General features: G+C 41.7%; 1 protein-coding gene across 3 annotated transcripts in view; it reads left to right on the top strand.

Annotated features, from left to right (window-relative positions):
• LOC120719655 (lissencephaly-1 homolog) overlaps positions 1-24,236 on the top strand; it is a 39,926-nt gene extending 15,690 nt beyond the window's left edge. For all 3 annotated transcript variants that reach the window (XM_040009052.1, XM_040009055.1, XM_040009054.1), the window contains exons 3-11: positions 7,074-7,158; positions 10,926-11,000; positions 11,264-11,470; positions 15,916-16,084; positions 17,436-17,538; positions 17,680-17,908; positions 19,444-19,545; positions 19,667-19,823; positions 20,825-24,236. In XM_040009052.1, coding sequence (XP_039864986.1) covers positions 7,074-7,158; positions 10,926-11,000; positions 11,264-11,470; positions 15,916-16,084; positions 17,436-17,538; positions 17,680-17,908; positions 19,444-19,545; positions 19,667-19,823; positions 20,825-20,898 — 1,201 coding nt within the window. In that variant the 3' untranslated portion in view covers positions 20,899-24,236. The remainder of the gene's footprint in view (positions 1-7,073; positions 7,159-10,925; positions 11,001-11,263; positions 11,471-15,915; positions 16,085-17,435; positions 17,539-17,679; positions 17,909-19,443; positions 19,546-19,666; positions 19,824-20,824) is intronic.
• Positions 24,237-24,326: the final 90 nt, after the last annotated feature.

Genomic DNA, 24,326 nt, shown 5'->3' with positions numbered 1-24,326 from the left:
ACCTGAGCTGTGGTCTGTTAAATATTTATCAGGAGTCTTGAAATGCAAACGGGCCCGTAGACAGAAATGGAAATATTCCTTTGTGAGGGTTTTTTGTGGTTATACAGCAGGGGGGCAACATCCTGTTCAACCAGCTGTAGCTAATGGAGCTGATGTGTAGTGTGTGGTGCATTGTAGGTTAAATGTATTCTAATCTGTGCCTTAACAAGAGGGTGTTTGTTGGCTGATTAATTTCTATGCTCTGCTGTAATCACTGGGCATGTCAATAAATTAAATGATAGCCACACATTTATATATATATATATGACGTGCTTTATGGAGTGTTGCGTTCAGTTTTTCATACTAAACTAGTTAATAATCTAAAGAACATTAGTCTGATCTGAAAAATCAGGAGCCAGAATTAACAACAGAACTTTGCTAAGCTACAAACCCGCACCGCTTGATGGATTGTCGGAGCATTACGGCTACTATAGTCAGGAGCCTCGCGGAGTAATACGTACTGTGCTTCAACATAATATTACCGTATTGTGTGTAAAACCTCTTTTTAAGTTTTGTGGATATTATACATGGTAATGCTCAGGATATGTCGGCCCATGTCCACTGGAAATGCCTTTTGGTTAAACTGTCAGCAAGGAATTTGCATTTCCACTGTTAAATTTGTGTATAGCTTTAATGCACATAAAAAACAGCTGCTTGTTTAAGTGAAAATACATTGATGGATTTTTTTTGGGTTTTTTTTGCACTAATAAAGTTGTGGAAGTATTTTGTCTCGCGTCAATTATATCATCAGTTATATCGTTATTGCAAATTTTAAAATATATATCGTGATAAATATTTTTGGCCATATTGCCCTGCCCTACTTTACAGTCATATTGCTTTCTCCTTTTCCTGCACATTCACATCATGCGTAGCGCTAATGGGTATAATAAAAGCTTCCCAACCAGCATTGCACTTTACCAACAACCTTGATATAATGTCTCAAGTGAAGCTAAACAAGTGAGGAGACGTTAGTCATGTTGTGTAATTTGACTACTGTTTGCAGTCAAGTGAAAAGCTAGCAAACAAAGAAAAGTTGTTTCTCTACAGGGAGTGCAGAATTATTAGGCAAGTTGTATTTTTGAGGAATAATGTTATTATTGAACAACAACCATGTTCTCAATGAACCCAAAAAACTCATTAATATCAAAGCTGAATGTTTTTGGAAGTAGTTTTTAGTTTGTTTTTAGTTTTAGCTATTTTAGGGGGATATCTGTGTGTGCAGGTGACTATTACTGTACATAATTATTAGGCAACTTAACAAAAAACAAATATATACCCATTTCAATTATTTATTTTTACCAGTGAAACCAATATAACATCTCCACATTCACAAATATACATTTCTGACATTCAAAAACAAAACAAAAACAAATCAGCGACCAATATAGCCACCTTTCTTTGCAAGGACACTCAAAAGCCTGCCATCCATGGATTCTGTCAGTGTTTTGATCTGTTCACCATCAACATTGCGTGCAGCAGCAACCACAGCCTCCCAGACACTGTTCAGAGAGGTGTACTGTTTTCCCTCCTTGTAAATCTCACATTTGATGATGGACCACAGGTTCTCAATGGGGTTCAGATCAGGTGAACAAGGAGGCCATGTCATTAGTTTGTCTTCTTTTATACCCTTTCTTGCCAGCCACACTGTGGAGTACTTGGACGCGTGTGATGGAGCATTGTCCTGCATGAAAATCATGTTTTTCTTGAAGGATGCAGACTTCTTCCTGTACCACTGCTTGAAGAAGGTGTCTTCCAGAAACTGGCAGTAGGACTGGGAGTTGAGCTTGACTCCATCCTCAACCCGAAAAGGCCCCACAAGCTCATCTTTGATGATACCAGCCCAAACCAGTACTCCACCTCCACCTGTGGAGCGTCTGAGTCGGACTGGAGCTCTCTGCCCTTTACCAATCCGGCCACGGGCCCATCCATCTGGCCCATCAAGACTCACTCTCATTTCATCAGTCCATAAAACCTTAGAAAAATCAGTCTTGAGATATTTCTTGGCCCAGTCTTGACGTTTCAGCTTGTGTGTCTTGTTCAGTGGTGGTCGTCTTTCAGCCTTTCTTACCTTGGCCATGTCTCTGAGTATTGCACACCTTGTGCTTTTGGGCACTCCAGTGATGTTGCAGCTCTGAAATATGGCCAAACTGGTGGCAAGTGGCATCTTGGCAGCTGCACGCTTGACTTTTCTCAGTTCATGGGCAGTTATTTTGCGCCTTGGTTTTTCCACACGCTTCTTGCGACCCTGTTGACTATTTTGAATGAAACGCTTGATTGTTCGATGATCACGCTTCAGAAGCTTTGCAATTTTGAGACTGCTGCATCCCTCTGCAAGATATCTCACTATTTTTGACTTTTCTGAGCCCGTCAAGTCCTTCTTTTGACCCATTTTGCCAAAGGAAAGGAAGTTGCCTAATAATTATGCACACCTGATATAGGGTGTTGATGTCATTAGACCACACCCCTTCTCATTACAGAGATGCACATCACCTAATATGCTTAATTGGTAGTAGGCTTTCGAGCCTATACAGCTTGGAGTAAGACAACATGCATGAAGAGGATGATGTGGACAAAATACTCATTTGCCTAATAATTCTGCACTCCCTGTAGAGGAGCTGGGAAATACCCCCAAACTGCTTTCTTTCCTGTTGGTTTGTTATTGTTTTGGCTGTCCTGCTAACGTCCAGCGTACTGCATGGTGAAGTTAATGTTGGGCTCATAGACCAGCATTTTTCATTTAAAACCTGAGTGACAATCTTTCTGTGCAGTATTATTTAGTTAGTATGCTGACAGCGGTGTTATAAATCTTTTAATAAAAATATTAAATGAGAGCAATAAATATTGGGTAATTGAACAATCTGCTTTATTTGTTTGATTTAGTTTAGCTTCAGGGGAGGCTGTGTTCGTGCTTCTCATTTCTAAAAGGAAGCAAAAGTGGAGTGGGAACTGCGAGGAAGTGATGTCACTGGCAGACGAGCTGGATGCCTGACTCCCTCTCTTCTCAGAAGGATGAGGTCATGCATCTCTTCCTCCTCTCATCCCTGTTTTTCTTCTCTGCATCACAGGCTTTTCTTCTGGGACCATCAAGCGTTTGTAGCGCCTAAGAAAGTGTAGAGGTCTGATGAAGCATGCTAGTATTATAACCCACGTGAGGCTTGCGTAGGCTTTTGCTTAATGACACTAGATTGCTAACATTTGTAAGCAGATGCTGGTGTGAGAGTTTCTGAATAGTTTGTGAGTGATTAATCTCGTATTTCATCCCCTGATGTCATCACGGAGATCTCACTGAAGCAGGGACTTCCAGTGCAGGCTTTCAGGCCATCTATTGTTCTTGTTCCTCACTTCTCTCTGGCCTGGCTGTCCACGTTACTCGCCCTGCCCTCTTTCTCACTGTCTCCTTATCGCGTCATCTAGCTGTGGGCTGCTTGTAACCATGGAAACTCTGTTCTCCTTCTATTGATATTTGTACACCTCCCCATTTTTATTTATTTTTTCTCTCTCCCCCATTCTCTTTTCATCACAGTCATGAGGATTATAGATGGTTAAAGACTCTTTTTGTTTTGTTTTGTTTTGTTTTTTTAATTTGGCACATCCAGTGTGAAGTGGCGGTCGTCAGCTCTGCATCCCCTATGTCAATGACTGATTTGAGCAGTGTGGCTCTCTGTTGACCACTTCTGATTGTGTGTGTGTGTGGGTGTGTGTGTGTGTCATCCCTCCCTTTGTTCATTCGTCTGGCTGTGTAGCTGTTTGTTCTTAGTTATTTGTAATTCTTTATTTATTTATTTTTTTCTGAGATATCCTGCTCTAATATTGATCATGATCATTTAACACAAAAAATTAATATTTTAAATATTGTGTGTTTGTAAAACTTTAAAGAATAATCTGAAACTGAAGTGTTTGTTAACAGCTAAATTGATTTCACTAGTCTTGCTGACGAAAGTCTGTATTTCCATTATTTTCGTCTTAAGATCAACTAATGTAGCTGCACCCTTTTGGAAAGTGTGATGCTTTGCTATAAATGCAGGAGACCTAATTCCTTTAGACCCATTCACTCCACTCTACAAAGGTCTGAATGAGAGCACCATTGCTAAAGACAAAAGGGTTATTTAATTTTTATAATCTTTTCATAATTGCCAGAGATTTGTGTGGAACGTCAAATGCACAGTCCTGCTCCACCAGATGGTTTACATATAAATAAGTGACCTTCTGCACCTTCTTGTGGTGCGATAGAGATCATGGATACATCAATCACCATATCAAAGGCATCCTCTGTGCCTCAGCTCCTTCTCCTCCTCACCTGCTTATACACTCAAGACTTTGTGCTTCCCCCCTCCCTTTGGTTGTCTTCTAGGCTTTGAACAGGCTGTCAGAGGAGTAGATAACCTCCTGCTAACCTTGAGCCTTAATAAGGTCTGGGCCCGTTGTCACAAGGATTCTGGTGGGCAGAGAGAAGCGGGTTTCTGTGCTCAACCCTGACCGAGAGGGTGCAGGGGGCACAGGCTGGGCTGACAGATTGTACCCCCGTCACATTGGCACCTCAAAGCAGTGCCTGCCTGACAGCTTGTCTGGCATCTCCTGGCATAAATGGTGTCCAAGGGAGCAGGAGGACCCAGAAAATATTGTATATCAGTTTAAAGAAATTTGCATTTCTTTTTAAGGCGGTTCAGTTTTATATCAGTTTTTGTTTGGTTTGGTAGGTAGGTGATATAAGACTGAACGTGGAGCTGGAAAAGGTTTAAGAAAACACAAATCCAAATTGACCCTGAAGAAAAGTCCCCCCCCCCCCCCCCCCCGATCTTAGAAAGCAGATTTAGTGATTTCAGTGTTTGAAAGGTGCTAAATAAATAAACTTGCCTTGCCACTTGCCTGATCATGAGCTTTGCACTTTTTTTTTTTTTTTTTTTTTTTTTTTTTTTTTTTTTGTTGTTGCTCATTGAGTTTCGGTGGGCAATTCACAGTTAATATAAATATAACATATGCTATTAATGAAAAAATACTTGAAAAAATTGTAGCAATAGAAGCTGATCAGTTCTTCTAATTTATGCAAACTTTAAATGGACAGGCTTATTGAACACAGTATAATGGAAATTTGTGTCTTTAGAATTTGAGGTCTAGCAGTGATGGTTTCTAGATGCATTCATAGATGTGGTGGGACACATTGCTGTTCTATCCTGAGATCATCGGGGGTTTCTGGTCTCCCCTTGCTAAGGTGACCCAGCCAGGATTAATCAGGCCCAGACTTGTTTCCCAGCAGCATTGACCCACCATTGGACCTTTTGATTCAAATTCACCTGGGGGCCCTTTGTACAGATTTGATGGTCTTCACCTTTGCAGCACCTCTGATGCCAAAAAAGGTCTAGGTCTTACAAAGGGAGCAGGCAGCTAAACATCAGCATCCCACTTCTATGGGCTCACAGTACATTCTCCAGCCGCTCCTCCGGCACTGATTTGTCAGTTCTCAGTACTTCAGCCATATGCATTCGTTTGCTTTTTCCATGCAATATTCTTGGGAAACTGTGAGGTTAAATAGAAGGACCTGCTTGGAAGAAGCTTGTGTGTGTAAAACACCTGGCCTCAAGAAGGTTGGTGTCACATGGTCTGGGAACTTCAGCTGCTTGCTCAAAAATGTCCGCAGTTCCCAGTCTAATGCTGAAGAGAGCAGGCTTGCTGATGGTTTAGAGTTTGGCTGAGGCTTCTTCACCTCCACCAGGTGAAGAACATTCATGTAGTCATGCACTCATCAAACAAGTACAAGTGCACACACAAACCAAACATGAGTATGTGGGAAACTTCGGTGAATGGGTCAGACAAGCAGTGACTCTATTTATTCAGTAGTGAATCAAATGTCTGTACAGCACCTCAATAGTAAAACACAATGAAACACCTGCATGGCAGTGTCCACATTGTAAGTGGAGCTGTACTGGATAATAAATGAAGGTCTGATTAAAACATTATCAAATTGCTTTGCCGCAGTTAAACTGGTAGTTGCCACAAGAACATTAAATTATGCTCAGGCTCAAATTATAATTGAAATTGCAAAATCACCAAGTGGAAGAATTTAAATATATAATCCACTTTTGTTGTGCACCCTCCTGAGAGTCTAATTAGGTGGAAAATAAAATGGCGAACTGTTTGATACTGACTTGAACCTCATTAATAACTCTTGGTAAATTGAACTGCTGCTGAGGCTGCAGTCATGAACCAGACGTGCGTGCGTGTGTGCATGCATGTGTACGTTTGCCGTGTGCCCCACAGGGGTCTTTGGGTTTCCCTAGAAGACAAAAACAGGAAGAATGAAGGTAGCTTCCTCTGTCCCTGCTCTGCCTCACTACTCTATTGTCTTTCCTATCTAGCCATCTCTCTTCACATATTTGAAATAGTAGGACTGTTGTGCACTGCTGTCACCATCCTCACACCACCTTTTGTGCCGTCTTGCTCAAAAGATCTGGTGTCTTTGAACATCTGCAGATTTGGTTCTTAAACTCAGGAGATCGGCTGTTTTTAAAATAACAACAGCCAGAAGCTCGTAGAGGTCACAGGGGTTATTCCTTCCCACCTCCATGATTTCTCTCTGTTTTCCTTCTCTGTGCAAGTAGGTGATGGTGGGATGTACACTGGCTTTCATTTTCCCTATATGTACACGACGGGGGAGTCGTCCATTCCCATTATTTGCCCACAGCAACAAGAGCTCATTATAGAAGCCAGACAGATATGTTCTCAATTTTTGTCAGATGGGTGGAGAGGGGTGGGTGTGTGAGTGTAAGAACGAGTGAGGAGAGTGTGTATTTTTCTATTGGTAGTGTTAAGTAAGCATTTTTATTATTATATAGTATGATAACAGCCTGGGAGTGTGAAAAGCATATAAAGTGTCTTTGTCTGGCACGTTTCCTGAACCTGATGATTTTTCTGTCTTTGTTTCACCCTGTTGAATGCAGCTTCATTACTTGCATCGTCGTTTCTGGTGGCAGCTTAACTACTATCTTGTCTGCTAATCAGGAACGACTAATTATGGTTCCTCTTTGTCTGTTTTCCAGAAATCGAGCCATAGCCGATTATCTACGTTCCAATGGATATGAAGAAGCATACTCCACCTTCAAGAAGGAGGCGGAATTGGATAATGTGAGTAGATTAAGGACAGACACATACATCCACACAGCCAATCAGACCAATTTAAACAAACAGTAGGTGTTGATTTCCACTTTATTTCCCATCATGAACATTTTTGTCACTATGTTCAGGAGTGTGACCTGGAGCACCTGCTCCTGGTCAGGATGCTCTGTCTGATTGGTGTGGCTTGTGCTGCAAGCCTTTTTTATTTAAATTAATATATATTAACATATATACTTTAAAAAAAAAAAACATTAATAGTTCTCCTTTCTGATGAAATATGAATGTATTAATTCCTTCTGTCACCATTTTATTAGGCACACCTATCACAAATGTTGGGCCCTGAAGTCTTATTTTTATGTTGCTTATATTGAGTGTTTTGGACACTCTCATGGAATGTGGAGAGTTAGCGGTGCCGCACTTACACTTACATTTTTTTTTCTTTTGTGTCAGCCCCTAAAAACAACATCTGGGTCATGTTCTTTTCCTCGATGTACCTTTCCTCTTCTTGCTTAGTGTGAATTTTCTGGTGTAGCTATAGCATTAGGAGCAATGCATAAAACAAACCAGACATAAAGTTCAGTTTATGTTGACATTGTTTTAGACAGGTGTGAATTGTAATGTTGTTTTATTTATTTATAATGTATGCATTGGGACAAAAATACCAAACATCTAATGTAATTAAGAAATGTGAATCCAGCACTAAATTCCAGCACTCACAGTGGGAGAGGTGGGACTTCACTGCTTGGCTGGATTTAGGGGTACGTGTTGAAAAGGTCAAGCATCTTCAGTCTGGGGTGTTTAGTAACTTAAAATTAGCAACATGAACCACAAAAGTATGACTTTGTGAGTAATTGTCATTTTATTGTAGGTTAAATCAAGAAGCACCAGTCAGTCACCTGTGTTAGTTGTCATTTAAAACTCATTCATTGCATTTTTTCCACATAATACGGAGTGCAGTAAGGAGCCTAAAATAAAATGTGCCCTTTAGAGCTTATTGTGTAGTGTTTGTCATGTTATTGCTTATTTGTTTAAAGCTCTCTTCACCTGAGAGCGTTTCTCATCTCACTCTTGCTCTTCTGCCTTGTGGCACCTTTTCTTTTCCATTGCCTTCACATGACACCACACTCCCCTCTCTTCTGTGTCTTCATCCGTCATTCTCCCACTTGATCTCCACGTGACAGGCCTTTGGAAGCAGGGTGAATAATGGATGAATGGCACAGAGGGATTGGTGCAGCCTTTTGGGTATCGGCCACACGCACCTTGACGGGACTCGGCTAAACAGATGAAGCATTTAAAAAACAAACAAACAAAAAAAACATTTTATTGTTACTTTTAGGACTGTTAAGCATGTTACCTTTTTTCTTTTAATGCCTTTAAAGTGTGGTTGGGTTTTGTTCTTACTGGTGAATTAAGTGTTCCTCGGTGTGGCTCTTTGTGGATGTTTGAGAAGCAGTTTAAAGTTAATGTCATGACAGACTGAGTGCACTGGTAGGAATAATTAATGTAGGTCATGCTCCAGTATTTTCTTGCCTTTTTGAAGGAAAGTATACATACCTGCATGCACAGATAAACATGTGCACGCCTTTTTATTAGCCTCTGCCAATTGGCTGGTAGGCAGAAGTGAAGTCTGGCACTCACTGTGTGTGTGTGTGTGTGTGTGTGTTGTCCAGGCAGATGGCAGATTAGATGATTGCAGACTTGTCCAAACTGGGTTCCCCCACTCAGTCCATCTGAGATAGATCTGCTCGATTTCTTCACAGGGCCCCGTACATGTCTTTGTCTCTCTTTCTTGTTAACACCTCCTGTAGCCCTGAGGAATCACCTCTTGCCACTGAAACGTGTTAAATATAGGCTTCGACATCACCTGCAGCTCTCCACACCTCCAGGATGTCTGGAAACAGACACGGCTGAGTAGGGGGCTGTGAAATTGGAGCGCACTGCTAATTTTCTCCCTCACTGACACCCGTGGCTGTCTGTCAGTGTGGGTTTTTGATGCTTTGGTACTTGCGCCCTAAAGGCATGGATGTGCATAGAGTCCTCCAAAACTGTTGCATTGTTTATAGAGCGAGGCAACACAAAGCAACACTTCAGATTTACTTTAGCATATACTTAAATACACTTTAAATAATATTTCAGAAAAAAAGATAAAATGCTCTGCTTGGTTATTATTATGGTTATGCATTTTGATTAGTTTTTTCCCCCTTTAGTTTCTAGAGTAAGTTTGCCTGTTTCAATTTAGTTTTGTGTGTTTTTTGTTAGTTTGGGGTTTTTCTTATTTTTAGAATGCGGGTGGTGCTTTGTTTTGTTTGGGGGTTTTTCTCGACGGATATGATACTTTTTTCTAACTTCTTACATTAATAATACAAACACAACACTTCATGTCTCACAGACATGCCAGTCTCTCTAAACATGCACTAAAGCATGCTGTTTGCTCGTTGTTTGTTTGTTTTTGTTTCACTGTTATTTTCATTCATTTTAAGAGTTAAATTTTTAGTTGTATTGCGGTAACTTGAAGCTTTGTCCACACTTATTTTTAGTTCTAAGTTAATCCTTAGTTTATGTCAAATATTACTCGATTTGAGTTTTTATCGCAAAGATTTGTTGATTTTCTTTGACTAGTGTAACTGAAGGTCATGAGAGTGAGTGATTTATTTATTTTTTTATTGTTATTATTTTTTTAAAGGCATTTAATGACACTATGCATCGTTACTTTGATAAACAGTATGTATTTACACAGAGCTAACTTTGACACTATGTGTATAAGAGAATACACTCAAAGGGGTGTGTCATGTTTTATTGTTTGATGTTTTCAAACAAAATTATTGCAGAAAATAGTATTTTTAACATTTACTTGATGTAATTTGTAGAAAATTCATAAGGCTATTAGGTAAGCTGTGATAAGTTTGTTTATTGCTGTATGTAATCTTATAAAATGGTAAGGCTTGTGGGTTAATTGGTAGCCGTCTATAAAACGCTGGTAATTAGCATCAAAGAGTGCTGCTGGAACCACGTGCCACCACTGGGCCAACATAATTTATTTTGTTGTGTGTGGTGCATAAATCCCTGGTTGGTCTGCACCTCATCTCTGCCACAAGCCGCCTATTTCAGTCATACCACTGCTGGCCTTTCTAATAAAGATTTTTAAAGACCTGCTCTGTGAGACTGTCAATCTCTACATATATGGTATTTAACTTTTGGTGCATATGTAGCGACACTGCAGTGTTTTGTTTCCTCCGTTGCCTGTTTGTGCCATGAAGCCAGTTACGTAAAAGGTAGAGTCCAACTCGAGGAATAAGCCTGCAGGTGGAATCAGGCTTCAGTCTGCCACAAGTTAACTTCTACCACTGCTTCCAGGACCGGGTGTGTGGCTGTGAGGCTGTAAGCCTTTCTTGTCTGCAGGAGATTAGCTTGTGTGAGGAGGATTAGGACTTGGGGTGTGTGTGTGTGTGTGTGTGTGTGTGTGTGTGTGTGCGTGTGTGTGTGTGCGTGTGCATGTGTGTTTGTCATACAGTAGGTTGGCAGTGTCCTGCAGTTGGTTTTGGCCTGTGAAGGGTGTGTAAATAATCCCCCCCACACACACACACACCTTTTTGGGTTTTTTTTGTTGTTGTTTGTTTTGTTTTTTGTTTTTTCTAACTATAGCCAGATCCCACTATGCCCCTACCCACCCTTGACACGCACACACACAACATGCTCCTCACCGATTATGCTAAGCCCACGATTTTGACTTTCTTTGCCAGTTTTTCTGATACCCCCTCTCACACTTTTCTCCCCAGAATGAAGAACTGGATAAGAAGTACGCTGGCCTTTTGGAAAAAAAATGGACCTCAGTCATCAGATTACAAAAGAAGGTTTGTGAGGTTTTTTTTTTTTCCCCTCCTCAAAGAAAGCTTGTGGGGATTGTAGTCTTGTGAAAGGTTCGTGATATTGGTGCTGAAGCAGTTGTTAACACTGAAATGAAGTCTGTCGAACAAAGCAATGACACCACTGTTGATGTAAAATACTAACTTAAACACAAACAATAGTCTCGTGAATCCATGTTCCTTCTCCCGTATCTCCTAAATGCACATTTCAATATGCTTCACCAGCTTTTGTCCCTGTGCTCTCTGGCTAGGTGATGGAGCTTGAATCCAAACTAAACGAAGCTAAAGATGAGCTCACTCTGGGTGGGCCCGTTACTCAGAAGCGTGACCCCAAAGAGTGGATCCCACGCCCACCAGAAAAGTATGCGCTGAGTGGCCACCGCAGTCCGGTCACCCGTGTAATTTTCCACCCTGTCTTCAGCGTCATGGTGTCAGCCTCTGAGGACGCAACAATAAAGGTCAGTCCTGCTGGTTTCAAGTCGAAGAGCCAAGAGTTTCCAGATAAAATCTGCAGTAGGTGATTTCACTGACAAATTTGTCTCGGGGCTCTGGTTGCACATAATAATCCAAATAACTTTTGAAGTTTTTAATGGAGCCCTGCAGGACTGTGCTCTCCCTTTGCACATGATCCGATAACCCTGATCTAGTGATGTTTGTTGTTCTGCTCAGCATAGCTGCTGATGGTGGCCCCAGTGAGTCTTATGATGAGTGCAGAACATTTCAGCTTTCCAGGGATAAAAACACTGACAGTTTTGTCTTCAGTATATTTGTCTCTAAATTCAAGCATCGTACTAATCAAAGTTTAAGAAATGGTCTCAAACTGTGTTAGTGGAGCTGGATTTTTAAGCTCTGTTAATTATTTAGTTTAAAAGGAGAGTAATAAAGACAGTTGTGTTAAGTAGACTAGTATGGGTATCCCAGCAGTGGATGTGCACTTTGTTGAGAAAATGTGCATTTTGTTTAGAGTCACATCTTTTAGAAGAATTTCTACAAATCCAGTTATTCAGTGTTTGATGCCTTCTATTCCCAGCATGCACAGATGGCACAGCTGTCGCTCTGCATGGGTAATATTTGAGTATGCTAATGTTTTAATTCATGATGTTTGGACTAAAACAGGCATTTACGCTTGTGAGAAATGTTCAAATGCAATATTGCATGTATATCATGGCTTCAAAGACCCAAAAAATGACTCCATGAGTGGTTTGTGTGTCTGATTTGGGAGCTTCCTCATATCAGAGGTTGTTTTATCGGTCCAGTTTTGCTCTTTCACTTTGTGCTTAATGTAAGCTGTCTTTAAAGTGTAGAGGATGGGTTCACTTCTTTCATTTCAACGGTTTTGGTGTCCAAAAACAAATTATTTTTTTAAACATGGCATTTTCCTTTCACAAGATATGTTTGCATTGTAGGCAGTGAAAAGAGGCATTCATGTATTGAGTGGCCTTTTTACATTTTTTCATTGTCAAAACATTAAAAAAAAAAAAAAAAAAGCTTTTATGGAGACTGAAGAAATAATTTGGCCCAGTGATCAAAATACACATGAACAGAATCTGCATTCTTGGACTTGTTGGTATAATCTACCCTGACTTTAGAGTATTACAGCAGTAACCTCCTCCTGATTAGAGATTTAAAAATTATCTTTTTTTTTTTTTTTGTCTTTTAATTTAAAGCCCGCTTGGTGGCATTTTTAACTCAAACACCTTTTGTTCTCTTCTTTGGATGATGCTTCCCTTAGCTTTCCCTTTACTGCTTTGACTCTCCTTGCTAGATATACTCTGGATTATACGAGTATCTGTCTCTGTGTCTTGTATTTATTCGTGGATTCCTTTATATAAACTCTGTGTTCTGTCTCTGGGCTATTTTTGCAGCTGCGTTTCTCCACTGCTTCACTGAACAATGCCAATACTCCGCTGAGCTGTTTGTTATCTGTATATTTTATTCATAAGACAATAACAGACATTTGTACATCTCCTCCTTGGCTACACCCACGCAGCAGGGAATTCTCTCTCACTCCGTTTTGGCATCTTCTTCCTTTTCCAGCCCCGCCCTCCAACTCGCTCCCCCCACTGCACCCCCTCCTCTCAGCATCCTGGCGCATTCATCTTCCACTTAAACCATTAGCTGCCCCACCATGACTCCATGCCATCAGCTGTCCCTCCCTCAGGAGCAGGGAGGCCCCAGGCCCAAATCTTAAAACTGAGCCCTGATTTCAGGCAAATCTTTTCCCTGTCACCTCCACTCTCTGCACCCTGCTTTGAATCCCCCATTTGTCCTACTTTTCATCTCCTAAACCCGTTGTGTTTAATTTTTTTTTTTAACAAGGAACAGACCCCTTTACTCAGAAAAGGCCAGACTGAGAATCTTGTCAGCTGCCTGACCTCATAATCAGGCCGTCTGTTAACATGTGGGAGGCAGTAGATGTTAGCTTGGTTTCGCACGAGGACCCTGGGTGAGGTGGGGTGGAGTGTGGGGTAGCGCTCTCTCCTGAGATTAATCTGCCTCACAGCACCTCAAAAGCGCACTAATTAACACCTTGTCTTATTTGTTTAATCTCCACAAAGAAAGCAGTAAACCTTTTTGTGGTCATTAACTGTAGTCACATTTCTGTTTGCTGCTACTCGAAGAAGTTAACTTCCTCTATAGCAACTGATTCAGAAACCTTTTCATTTATAGAGGAAACCAGCTTCATCAGAATTTTACTCTTGATGTACTAACCATCATTTTGATAAAAGCAGGTATTCCTAACCTCGTAGTTTTTTAACATGCAGCCTTGATTTGAAATGCATATGTTACCTTGTGTGGTTTGTGATCTTCATGCACCAGCAAATACCTCTCCAGCTCTGTACTGTACTATAACAGCTCAATGGGCAAACAGAGCTGGTACTGACTGATGTTTAAAATGCTGACTGGCCTGCTCATCGTTGGAGTAAGCAGCTTCATTTTCATTTGTGCTGACTGCTCAATATCTTTCTGCTTTTGTAGTTTATTTTTTAAATGATATTTTAGTTTATTAATCCCCAAAGCAGCACTGAACACTCAGTAAAATAAAATGGATGATGACAAAATGTATAGTAGGTAAAAATTTATTCAAAGCTTGAATAAATGCAATTAAGTAAATCAGTGTTTCTTAATGAGACTGTTTTTAAAATGTTTTCTAATGCCATTTATTGAAGTTATTAACAGTAACTTTGCTTGATGTTACTGGCAAGTTGAAACTTTGTACCATAAACTACCAAGCTAATGGTACAATAACAAAAGCTGGCTATGGGCCAGTAAATGGTGGGAGGGCTTTTGGAGGTCAGACTGCACACACACATTAAGCCCTTTAGAGCTGTGTTTCCTTACCTCTCACGTCTTGATTAAATTTAATTCCATTATACCGGAGGGGAATAGAGGGGAAAAAAAAGGTTAAATAATTCCATCACATGTTTGGTGAAAGGCAAAAACTTCTTTGGTGGGCCTCAAAATGTTTTATATGCAGGAAGTTCTGACCGGAGGTAACTTTTCACTGTGTAGGTACTTTTATAATCCAATATCTGCAGCCGTTGTGACAGATCATAAGACCACCTCAGGAAATGTTATTGGTAGGCTCTAACCAGCCAGGAATCAGAGTTTTGACTTGGGTTGTACATTGTTAGAAACCCCCTGTACTTGTATCTTTTCATGGGATGTAAGCTGTTTTGGGGTTTTTTTCTGTTTCAAATCCTGTTTGCCCTTTATTTTAAGTAACATCTCTGCATGGCAAAAATTTTAAAAAATTAAATAAAAAAAAACAACAACAAAGAAACCAAACCCATAACATGAAAATATTATGGGGTTGGGAAAAAATACATGAAAATAGGAGTTAACTGAGGGCTGTAAAACGACTAAATCTACTCAAAATTTTAAAAAGGGTTTTTACACCTGAATATGATCACGGTGGTTTAAAAACAAAAACACCAAAAAAAAAAAAACAGCACTCCGAGGAACGTCTCAGAACTTTCTCTGACACCTTTTCTGCTGTGCTCGTAAGAAATCTCTCTTAATTTGCAACTATAACACCCTTTCATGTGTGTACAGCGTGCAAATCATGCTTCTGTGTGTGCTCAGGTACGCCATCAGGATGTCAGGGTAATTTAAATAACTGAAGTGTGAGCTTTCTCATTGCTTTCCTCACAAATAGCACATGGACAGAGTCTTCACATTATTAGCGGCCTTTGATATTTAAAAAAAATCTACGATATTTTCACTGAAAGAATGGAGGCTATTAATCAGTGCCAGTCTGAATCATCGGTCTTTCAGTGTAGAGTTACAGGTTAATGGATAGCTGTGCTTTAGCCTCTGCTCCTGAGTACTGTTATATGTGTGAGTGTGAAATGTGTACATCCAACAAAAGAGGGAGAGAGAACCACTGAATTCATCCAGGACAACCTCCCCCAGCCATCTGTAGCTTCCTCATGGGAAGAGGGCAAAGGAAACTACGAGGATGGGGGAGGTGATGGTAGGGGTCTCCCATCACCGTCTGCCCCAAAATTCCCCCACCCCAGGAGAGGAACCAAGAAGGGTTTATCCCTCCGTGACAAACCGTCTGTCTGCTTTAAAGCTAGAGACGCAGCAGCTTTCAGGCTAGAAAAGTAGACTTTTCTATACTGTGCTCCGTCTGCAACACTCAGACTCGGCACAGTAACGTGTTAGCTTTTTTCTGGCCAAACTGTGACCCTGATGAGCAGTTCTAAGGTGCCACAAGCTCTAAAATGCATTCAGTATGTGCTTCCTTTGACTTCTGCCATCAGTGCGTCTTATTGTTGTAACTGTAATTTCAACAACACAGAGCTACAGATGATGCAACGTTGGGTGTGTGATGAAATGAAGTGTATCAGCGGTATACAAACTTAATGTTGACAAAGGGATTTGCTTTGTCCATCAGGTGTGGGACTATGAAACAGGAGACTTTGAACGCACGCTGAAGGGCCACACAGATTCAGTGCAGGACATCTCCTTTGACCACACAGGCAAACTGCTCGCGTCCTGCTCCGCAGACATGACCATCAAGCTGTGGGACTTCCAAGGCTTTGAGTGCATCAGGACCATGCGTGGTAAGAAGATGAAGCTGTCGGTTTCTTTTCTCTAGTGGACCTTAATCACAGCTGCTGCCGTTTTATATCCCCTTTGTTATGGTTTCCGCACCGTGTGGTTCCAGTGCTCAGGTGCTACACATGCTGCTTGTTATCACATTTGATGTGCATCAACTGGCACCAACCCAAGCCGGGAGTACAGTTAGCTCTGGATTCAGCTCTTCTTAACCTAAAAAATAATTTTAAATGTGTCCTCTGGCCCTGCTCGTTAATGGACCACCTTACCAATGCTTTTCATCTTCAAACCTTGAATCTGAAGTGGCCACTGATGGCTGTCTGTGAAGTAGACATAAAAGAATATTTATTTTTGATGGGGGTGTAAGCCCTTCCTGGTGAGCAGACTAAACCCACTCAAGCATTCTTAAATTTATGCTGGAGTTGCAAATCCTGCGTTTTTGTGCAAGTGAGCAACAGATTTCACCGGTTGCCGGTCTTCTTTTTGGTGTAAATGAGAGTGAGCTGCTAGCACACATCTATAAACAGACGAGCTGGGTTCGCTGCACAGAACTCACCAACGGAAATGGCTTTATTAATCTGAGCCTGCTGTTTACTTCTGTTAGCCACCATTTTCCCCCTCCTTCTTTTTTACTACCATCTCTGTCCTCTTTTAATTCACTCAACCTTTCCTCCTTTTTAATCCACTCCTCCTATTTAAAATTTTAAATATCTTGGTGGAAACACACACGCACAAAGAGAGGGGGAGAGAGAGGCCAACTGGTGAAGTAGATTAGTGCCGATTTGGACAGCAGCTTAATTACCCTCTTCAGCGCTAGATAGCACTTTTCTGTGTAGTTGCCACCCATTATTGTAGCCTGGTGGCATGTGCAAGTACACACACACACACACACACACACACACACACACACACACACACACACACACACACACAGGCCTTTTAGAGTATGCTTACTGTTGTCTTCATCTATTTAGCAGCTTAAATATGGCCCAGCCTTTAGGTAATTACGCGTCTCTTATTCTCTGTCTAACAAAAATGAGTGCCAAAGCTCCAGCATGTTGGCTTTCTTGCTTGTCAGCTTTTTTTTGGTGAATTATAACAGTGTTTGGGCTTTGTTTGGTGCTAAGCATGTGTTTTTAAATAAATAAATAAATACATTTATGTTTCTAAATTTTCATTCTGGTGGTCAGATTGCAAGCAGAAAGACTAAAAGGATCATGTGTTGCAGTCTGAAATCATTAAATTACATTTCACAGCAGACTTAGATGTTATGTGGGCTTGTGCTGTTGGGCCTGTTTTCAGAGGTTCTGGGTCTTGCTGAATCTTTGTTGTTGTGTTTGTTTTTCTGTGTTCCAGGACACGACCACAATGTTTCGTCTGTAGCCATCATGCCCAACGGAGATCACATTATTTCTGCCTCCAGGGATAAAACCATGAAAATGTGGGAGGTGGCAACTGGGTATGCAATAGACACCTTTAAGCTGTTCTTTAAACCATTGTGTGTTTTTTATTTTTACTTAAGCTTGATGTTGGGTTTTAACTATTTTCAGCCACGCTGATAGCTTTCTAACTGCTCTCATGTTTTTTTTTTGTCCATTAGCTACTGCGTGAAGACCTTCACAGGCCACAGGGAGTGGGTCCGTATGGTACGACCCAACCAGGACGGCACGCTGATCGCCAGCTGCTCCAACGACCAGACAGTCCGCGTGTGGGTGGTGGCCTCCAAAGAATGCAAGGCTGAGCTGCGGGAGCACGAACATGTGGTGGAGTGCATCTCCTGGGCACCGGAGAGTGCCTACTCCACCATCCTCGACGCCACAGGCTCGGAGGTAAAAGATCTGCTCGGATACGTCTCATTTCTCCCAAACTCCTCGAGGTCCACACAGGTTTTGGTGTATGTGTTGGTTTGTTCTCATCAAATGTGCAGTTTCGCCTTGTATGAGTACAGTCACTGTTTGAGAACCCAGAAATCTTTCCTTCTAGCAGCCAGTGAGAGAAGTAAACATTTGTGGGAGGTGGCTGGAATCAAGACACAGTGATATCTCATCATGGATTGCTTTCCTTTATTTATTTTTTTGTTCATCCTATCTTTGCATAAAATGGAAGTTGACTCTAACACCTGTATCCGGCCACAAAAAGCAGCCGTAAGCTTTTCCTCCATTTCTGAGCGTTGGTCGTACCAGCAGAGTCGACAGTCGTAGTCGAGAGTCTGAAGCCCAGTGTGAATTTTTTCCTGAATTTTAAGCATTTTTAACTCTCACTAATGCAAATTTGCCTCAGTTCACCTCTTTGCATAGATGCTGTGAGACAATATCACTTCTTGTTTGGTGTGAACACACCGTAGGGTTTATATTACCTGAATTTGCAGTTCAATATGTTTTTCCCTCTTTTCCTGATTTTAAACCTGAGGTCAGATCTATATATTGGGATTAGGGATCTATATGTATTATATTTAGAGGCATTAGTTTGGTACAACTGTATTTTTTTTTTTAAAAAAAAGGAAAAACTCAGTACTGCCTTACTGTTTCCATTAGAATTAAGAGGGTAAACAGCCAGGTGCTGAACTGTCAGCGCTTGATTTACTATTATCTACACCTTATCAATGAAACACAGCATATCAGAACAAATACCCGACACCAACTGTGAAGCACGGTGGTGGAGGGGTGGTGATTTGAGGTTGTTTTGCAGCTACTTGTTATATAGACGACCTCTGTATACCAAAGTATTCCAGAGTCAGATGTGAAGCAATCTGAATGACAGATAAAGGCTTTGCTAAAACCAGGTCATGCAACAGGACAAAGGGCCCAAGGTTGGATGGTTGCAAAAGAAAATAATCAAGGCGTTGCAATGATTAAAGTCCAGACCGGATTGAAGTGCTGTGCATAAACCGGTGAGCAAACCTCAATGAACTGAAGCAACATTGTAAAGAAGAGAAGACCAGAATTCCTCCATGGCAATTTGTGAGACTCATAAAGTCAAACAGAAAACGATTACTTCAAGTTATTTCTGCTCCGGGTGCATCTAAAAGCTGTTGAATCATAACGTGAACCTAATCATTAACAGGATTGTATACAAACTGTGAGATCAGTTTATGTGTGATAAGTAACCATCACTAGTGAAAAATATTTGTAGCTTCAAACATATCAAAACCAAATAAGAGAGACAGCTGTTGTTATACAGATGTTTGCACATGTGCTCTCAGACTAGTTGCCAGCAACGTATAACCCAAACGCTCAGAGGTGTTTAATTTAGGCTGCTCTCTGTGTTCTGGTACAGTGGGTACAGTTGGTACTCCGCATAAAGTACAAATAATGAATTATACACACAGCTAATATTTCAATCCCCTCCCCTTCTGCCCGACCAGTCCAAGAAGAGTGGGAAGCCCGGCCCCTTCCTGCTCTCCGGCTCCAGAGACAAAACCATCAAGATGTGGGATGTCAGCACTGGCATGTGCCTTATGACGCTGGTGAGGAGCATTTTTGAAGTTTTTGTGTGTGCCACGTCCATATTTTTTGGGGAAAATGCTTTAAGTGAGGATATATTTCTTCAGGAATCAGATGAGATGTGTGTTGCTGTATCTCATGCAGGTTGGCCATGATAACTGGGTGCGTGGGATCCTCTTCCACCCCGGAGGCAAGTTCATTGTGACCTGTGCAGATGACAAGACCTTAAGGATCTGGGACTACAAGAACAAGCGATGCATGAAAACCCTGAGTGCCCACGAACACTTTGTTACCTCTCTGGGTAAGCCCCCCCCCCCCCCCCCAAGGCTTGTGCCTTGGTATTGTTTGTTGACATTGTCTCCCGAAGTTCTCCCTCGCGGGGTGTGAATACATGCTCCAGGGTATTTGCTTTACAGTTGCGGTGAAGAAGCCGAGCTTCTTTACCAGGCTCGCTCGCAGCTGGGGTTTAAAACGTAGACAATCGCTGCAGGATTTTTTTAAATTTATTTTTTATTCCCCCCTCTCTCCCCGCTCCCCAGTATCTGCAGCTTTTCAGCAGATCAAGGCTTGGTTAACTCTCCTGAGGAGCTCTTGAGCCAACTTTTCCTTGGCAAGCCGTTTGAAACCCAGTCCTCTTAAATCCTGCTTCAACCGGAGAGGATCGCTGTGAGCTATTGATGTGATGAGTTCTGGTGCAGTCTGAAAAAAGCAACAGAAGCACTTTTTGTTTGAAATCGGCAGAGAAAAAGAAACTTCATTTTCCCCCCTTTTTCTGTAGAGGTCTGTCATACAACACCACGAGCTCTTCCCCAAAGCTTTCTTATTTTAAAACCTGATATTAACTCTGCAGTCTTTTTCACTGTGTTCATGTTCCCAGATGTCTGAAGGGTGGTTTTATTTTCAGTGATGACTCACTTTCTATTCAGTGACGGGAACATTAATAAATGTTCCCAGAACAAATGAGATTTTGCGGGCTGCTAACCAGCCACGCCCCTGAAATATCGTCAGATTCATGTCAGGTCTACGTCATTTAAAAGAGGGGGGGGAAAAAAGCAATGCCAAAACCAACAATAAGTGAAATGCCCCAAAGCTTTGCTTGTTCCTCAGAGCCTTACAGCTCCATTCTTGTCCACAAACATTGAAAACACATGCTTGATCCGAGCCAAAGGACGTGAAATAAACACATAACAGGTGTTGGATATATACTGGCCTGCTGGCCCACAGGGGCAAAAATGTTGCCAATGTCACTGTAGTCAATTTGATGGTAACTCTGTTTTGTGTTTTTTCTCTTTTGCTCCACAGATTTCCACAAGGCCGCTCCTTATGTGGTCACCGGGAGCGTAGATCAAACGGTAAAAGTTTGGGAGTGTCGCTGATTTGGACCTTGAGAGGATTGGACCACAACCCCTGACCACCCAGGCGCTCCTCCTGCCATCCCACTTACCCTTTCACCTCCCTCCCTCACCTTAAACCCAAACCATCTCCTCCCTCCTTCCCCTCCACCCCCGCACATCTCGGTCCCCTTCTGTCGCACTCACCGCCATGGTTATTTACCCATCGCGCTCTCTCTGGTCCAGTAATTTTTTTTTTATTTTTTTTTTTGTCCTTCTGTGTAAATTATTCCTGGATGTAGATCGAGCTATTAAATGTTACACAAAAGTATTCTTGCATGGTAATCCAAAATTGTATACTGTAAATTTACATGACGTTGTCTAGAAGTACCATAGGTTTAACAACGGGGCTCGCGGCGCCTCCACCGACCAACCGAAGGCGGATGTTTTTGACTGGGTGTGAAACGTAGGGCACTAAAAACTGATAATTTAAGAAATGACAGTGTCTTTATGTGTAAGATTTATTTTTGTCTATTTTTTTTTTATTTAGGATTTTTCTTTTTTCCCCCCCTCTCTCTCTCTCTGTTATTTCTCTCCTTCACTGTCGTAGTCTGTCGGTGCCTAGCTCGGTGAAACGTTTAAGAGACGAGGCAGGAGAAACGTATATATGTGGGGCTTTGTTATTGAAATAATCTGTAGCTTTATAACATCACTTCTCAAGTGTGCATACCATTTCTCTTCATGTGGATCTAGGTAATATTTTAATGGCTGTATATACGAATGTTTCAAACTGTGTCCTTGGACCTCGGGGGCTTGAAAACGGCTTTGTACTCATTGTCACGGCGGCACATGAATTGCTGCTGGGCTTTAGATAAATGATCCCATTTTTAAAATGCGTGGCTTTGCGAGTAGCTACACTAAGCTTGTTTTTTCTTCTTTTGTTTTTTTAAAACAAGAAGCCTGATGTAGCGAGCGAGTTTCGCCGTCAGTGAGCGCCCTGGTCGCTGAGCAGACTTTGGGGATTACACCCGTTTAATCTGAGTAAAGATCTCGGGCGTGCCTCCCTTTTTAGGAGACGTTTTCCCTTCACCTCCTCAGTCAGACCCGGCCGGATCTCGTAGCCACGTCTCTCGCCTCCTGACCTGGTTGGATGTGGCGGGGGGGTTTGGAGCACCAAAGGAAAGTCTGAAGATGCTCAGTTATCCCGCTTCGCCCTCTGAAGGCTTAAAAAAAAATAACACAGTGAACTGGCTAATACACGACAAGGAGTCAAATTGAGCGTCCCCCGGGTTCCATATCTGGCATGTGCAAGGGTCTGTAATTTTTGAGTTATACCTTGTGCATAAAGAAATCGGTTTTGAGTACTGAAATAATACAAAGAAGCCAGTTTTCTGTGAAAATAAATGTAAATTTAGCTTGTTATCAATTAAGAAGCCTGGCAAATTTTTTTTACTGTCGCCGTAAACTGATAACCCTAGCCGGGAATGAGGATTAGTGAGGAAATGCCGGATAACTGCGGAGGTCGTCTCGTCTGGACGGTTTATACTTTAACTCTTTACCCTTTGAAAGCCTTCTGGGAGTAACCCTGGAAACGCTTTCCTGAACTGAGCAGTTTGTCATATTTCAGACCTGCTTTACAACAAAATGACTGGGTTTGTATCTTCAGCTATCCTTAGAAAAACCCTGAAATTATTCTGATTGTCAAACCACGTCTTTATTGATATATGCAGAGGTGTCAAAACTCATCTTAAAGGGTACAGAGAAAGACAACACTAACACCCGAGGGTCTCCACAGACAAATCTCTCCTGAGTGGGTTTCCTCAGAAGTTCTGATTTTGGATTAAATGCTGAAGAGACAACCATTCCACTTCCCTCATAGGACACAAACATGATGAAACATCTTGCGTCTAGCTGTTGCTGCCAAGGTGATTCGTTAATCTTGCACATCCCTGTTTTTTTGTTTTGTTTTTTTCACTGAAGCTTTGTTCATTCACTGGTGATCAAAGACAACATTAATGATGTTGATGAAGCGTTTAAATTAAATTTGAAAACAAAACACTTATAATTTCCGATTAGCCGTGTCATTCCGGTGCATCTCTTGGCTAATAAAGAATTCCACTGCTTTAACCGATCTTCTTATCTTAGCTTCTTTGCCAAGTTTTTCCTCTCTTCCTGTGTGTAACTGGATGTGGTGATCTGCTGCTCAAGCTCTTGCTAGTGGCCACTGTGAGCCTAAATGTGACCTGGTGATGTAGCACCGCTGCATGTAAGCCTGCGCCCAGAGGCGGAGCTGTCGGAACGTGGCGTTTTAAATGATTTGGTGAATGATTGACTTAAAAAAAAAATTGGTGAATGAGTGCTTATTTGCCTTCTTCCTCTTCAGCGTTAATGATAATGGTGCCACACTGTTGGCATCACAGAGAAATCGATTAATTGTTCTTTCCCCAAACTGATCCCGGGTTCGGACAGCTCTGATCTCTGGTTGTAGGACAGCTGGTTTTGTTGTGTGTGATGCTATTCGAGGGAGGTTTGACAGCCTCCTCCTTCTGTACATGCAATGGGATTGTGGCAGACTAGGATGTCCCAAAGGAGAAACCCTCTCTTTCAGGAAATATTACTGATGTCTCCCTTTTGGTGCAGTGCCCCTCTGCCCCCTTATTTTTTTTTCTCCCTATAAGCTGTTTTTTCTCTGTACAGAACATCTCGTCAGAGGCTTTGGATGAAGAGAGTACATTTTTGTAGTACAGTTTGGCTAACAGAGATGCCAACGTGTTAAATGTTCTAGCTGAAGCCAAAAATGGAGACATTTGTCTGTACAATCGGGTTTATCTTGAGAAAGCAGCCTCCTTGGTGGTCCAGATGCTGCAACCAGCCTTTTTGAAAAGTCTCCTCAGGATCACTGACATGCCAGACCACAAAATGTAAAGAAAACTTATGCCCCTCCTTGATTTTACTTCAAGGAGGAAGGTGATGATCAGAGGTCAGGACAATGTGCGTTCTGTTTATTTTGTAATAATCGGTTGGGGGAGGGGGAAAAAAGGAAGGGCAAAGACTAAAAGCAAACCTACAACATGGCTGACAATGTATGCAAGTGTTGGGAAAATCCCCTTTTGACATTCGCAGGTCCAAAGCAATCCCTGTGCTGCTCTGGTCTGGTGTGTGAAGGGACCGACGGACAGCTTTTTACTGTCTGTGGGTCGTTTCCCTCGGCCCTCTGTAACCTGCCTGTGAACCACACACGAGGACTTCAGACTTCACAACAAGCTCCTACAGGAGAGCTCATGATGTTATCGCCACTATGGTCTCACTCTTCACACAGCAAACTGTTAACAATATACCTGGATGTCATTATTGTTTGCGATATAATAAAAGAAGAAAATCTACGTCTGTGTCACCTGATTATTTCTTTAGAGGAGCTAGCAAGGGGCTCTGGAAAAGTAGAGATGGGTATTGTTGGGGGGGGCAATCAGCCT

Source organism: Simochromis diagramma, unplaced genomic scaffold (genome assembly GCF_900408965.1).
Source record: "Simochromis diagramma unplaced genomic scaffold, fSimDia1.1 OVJJ01000344.1, whole genome shotgun sequence".
In the NCBI taxonomy this organism is placed as follows: Eukaryota; Metazoa; Chordata; class Actinopteri; order Cichliformes; family Cichlidae; genus Simochromis; species Simochromis diagramma.
The sequence above is the reverse complement of the archived record's forward strand: the minus strand, read 5'-3'. Positions and strand labels throughout refer to the sequence as shown.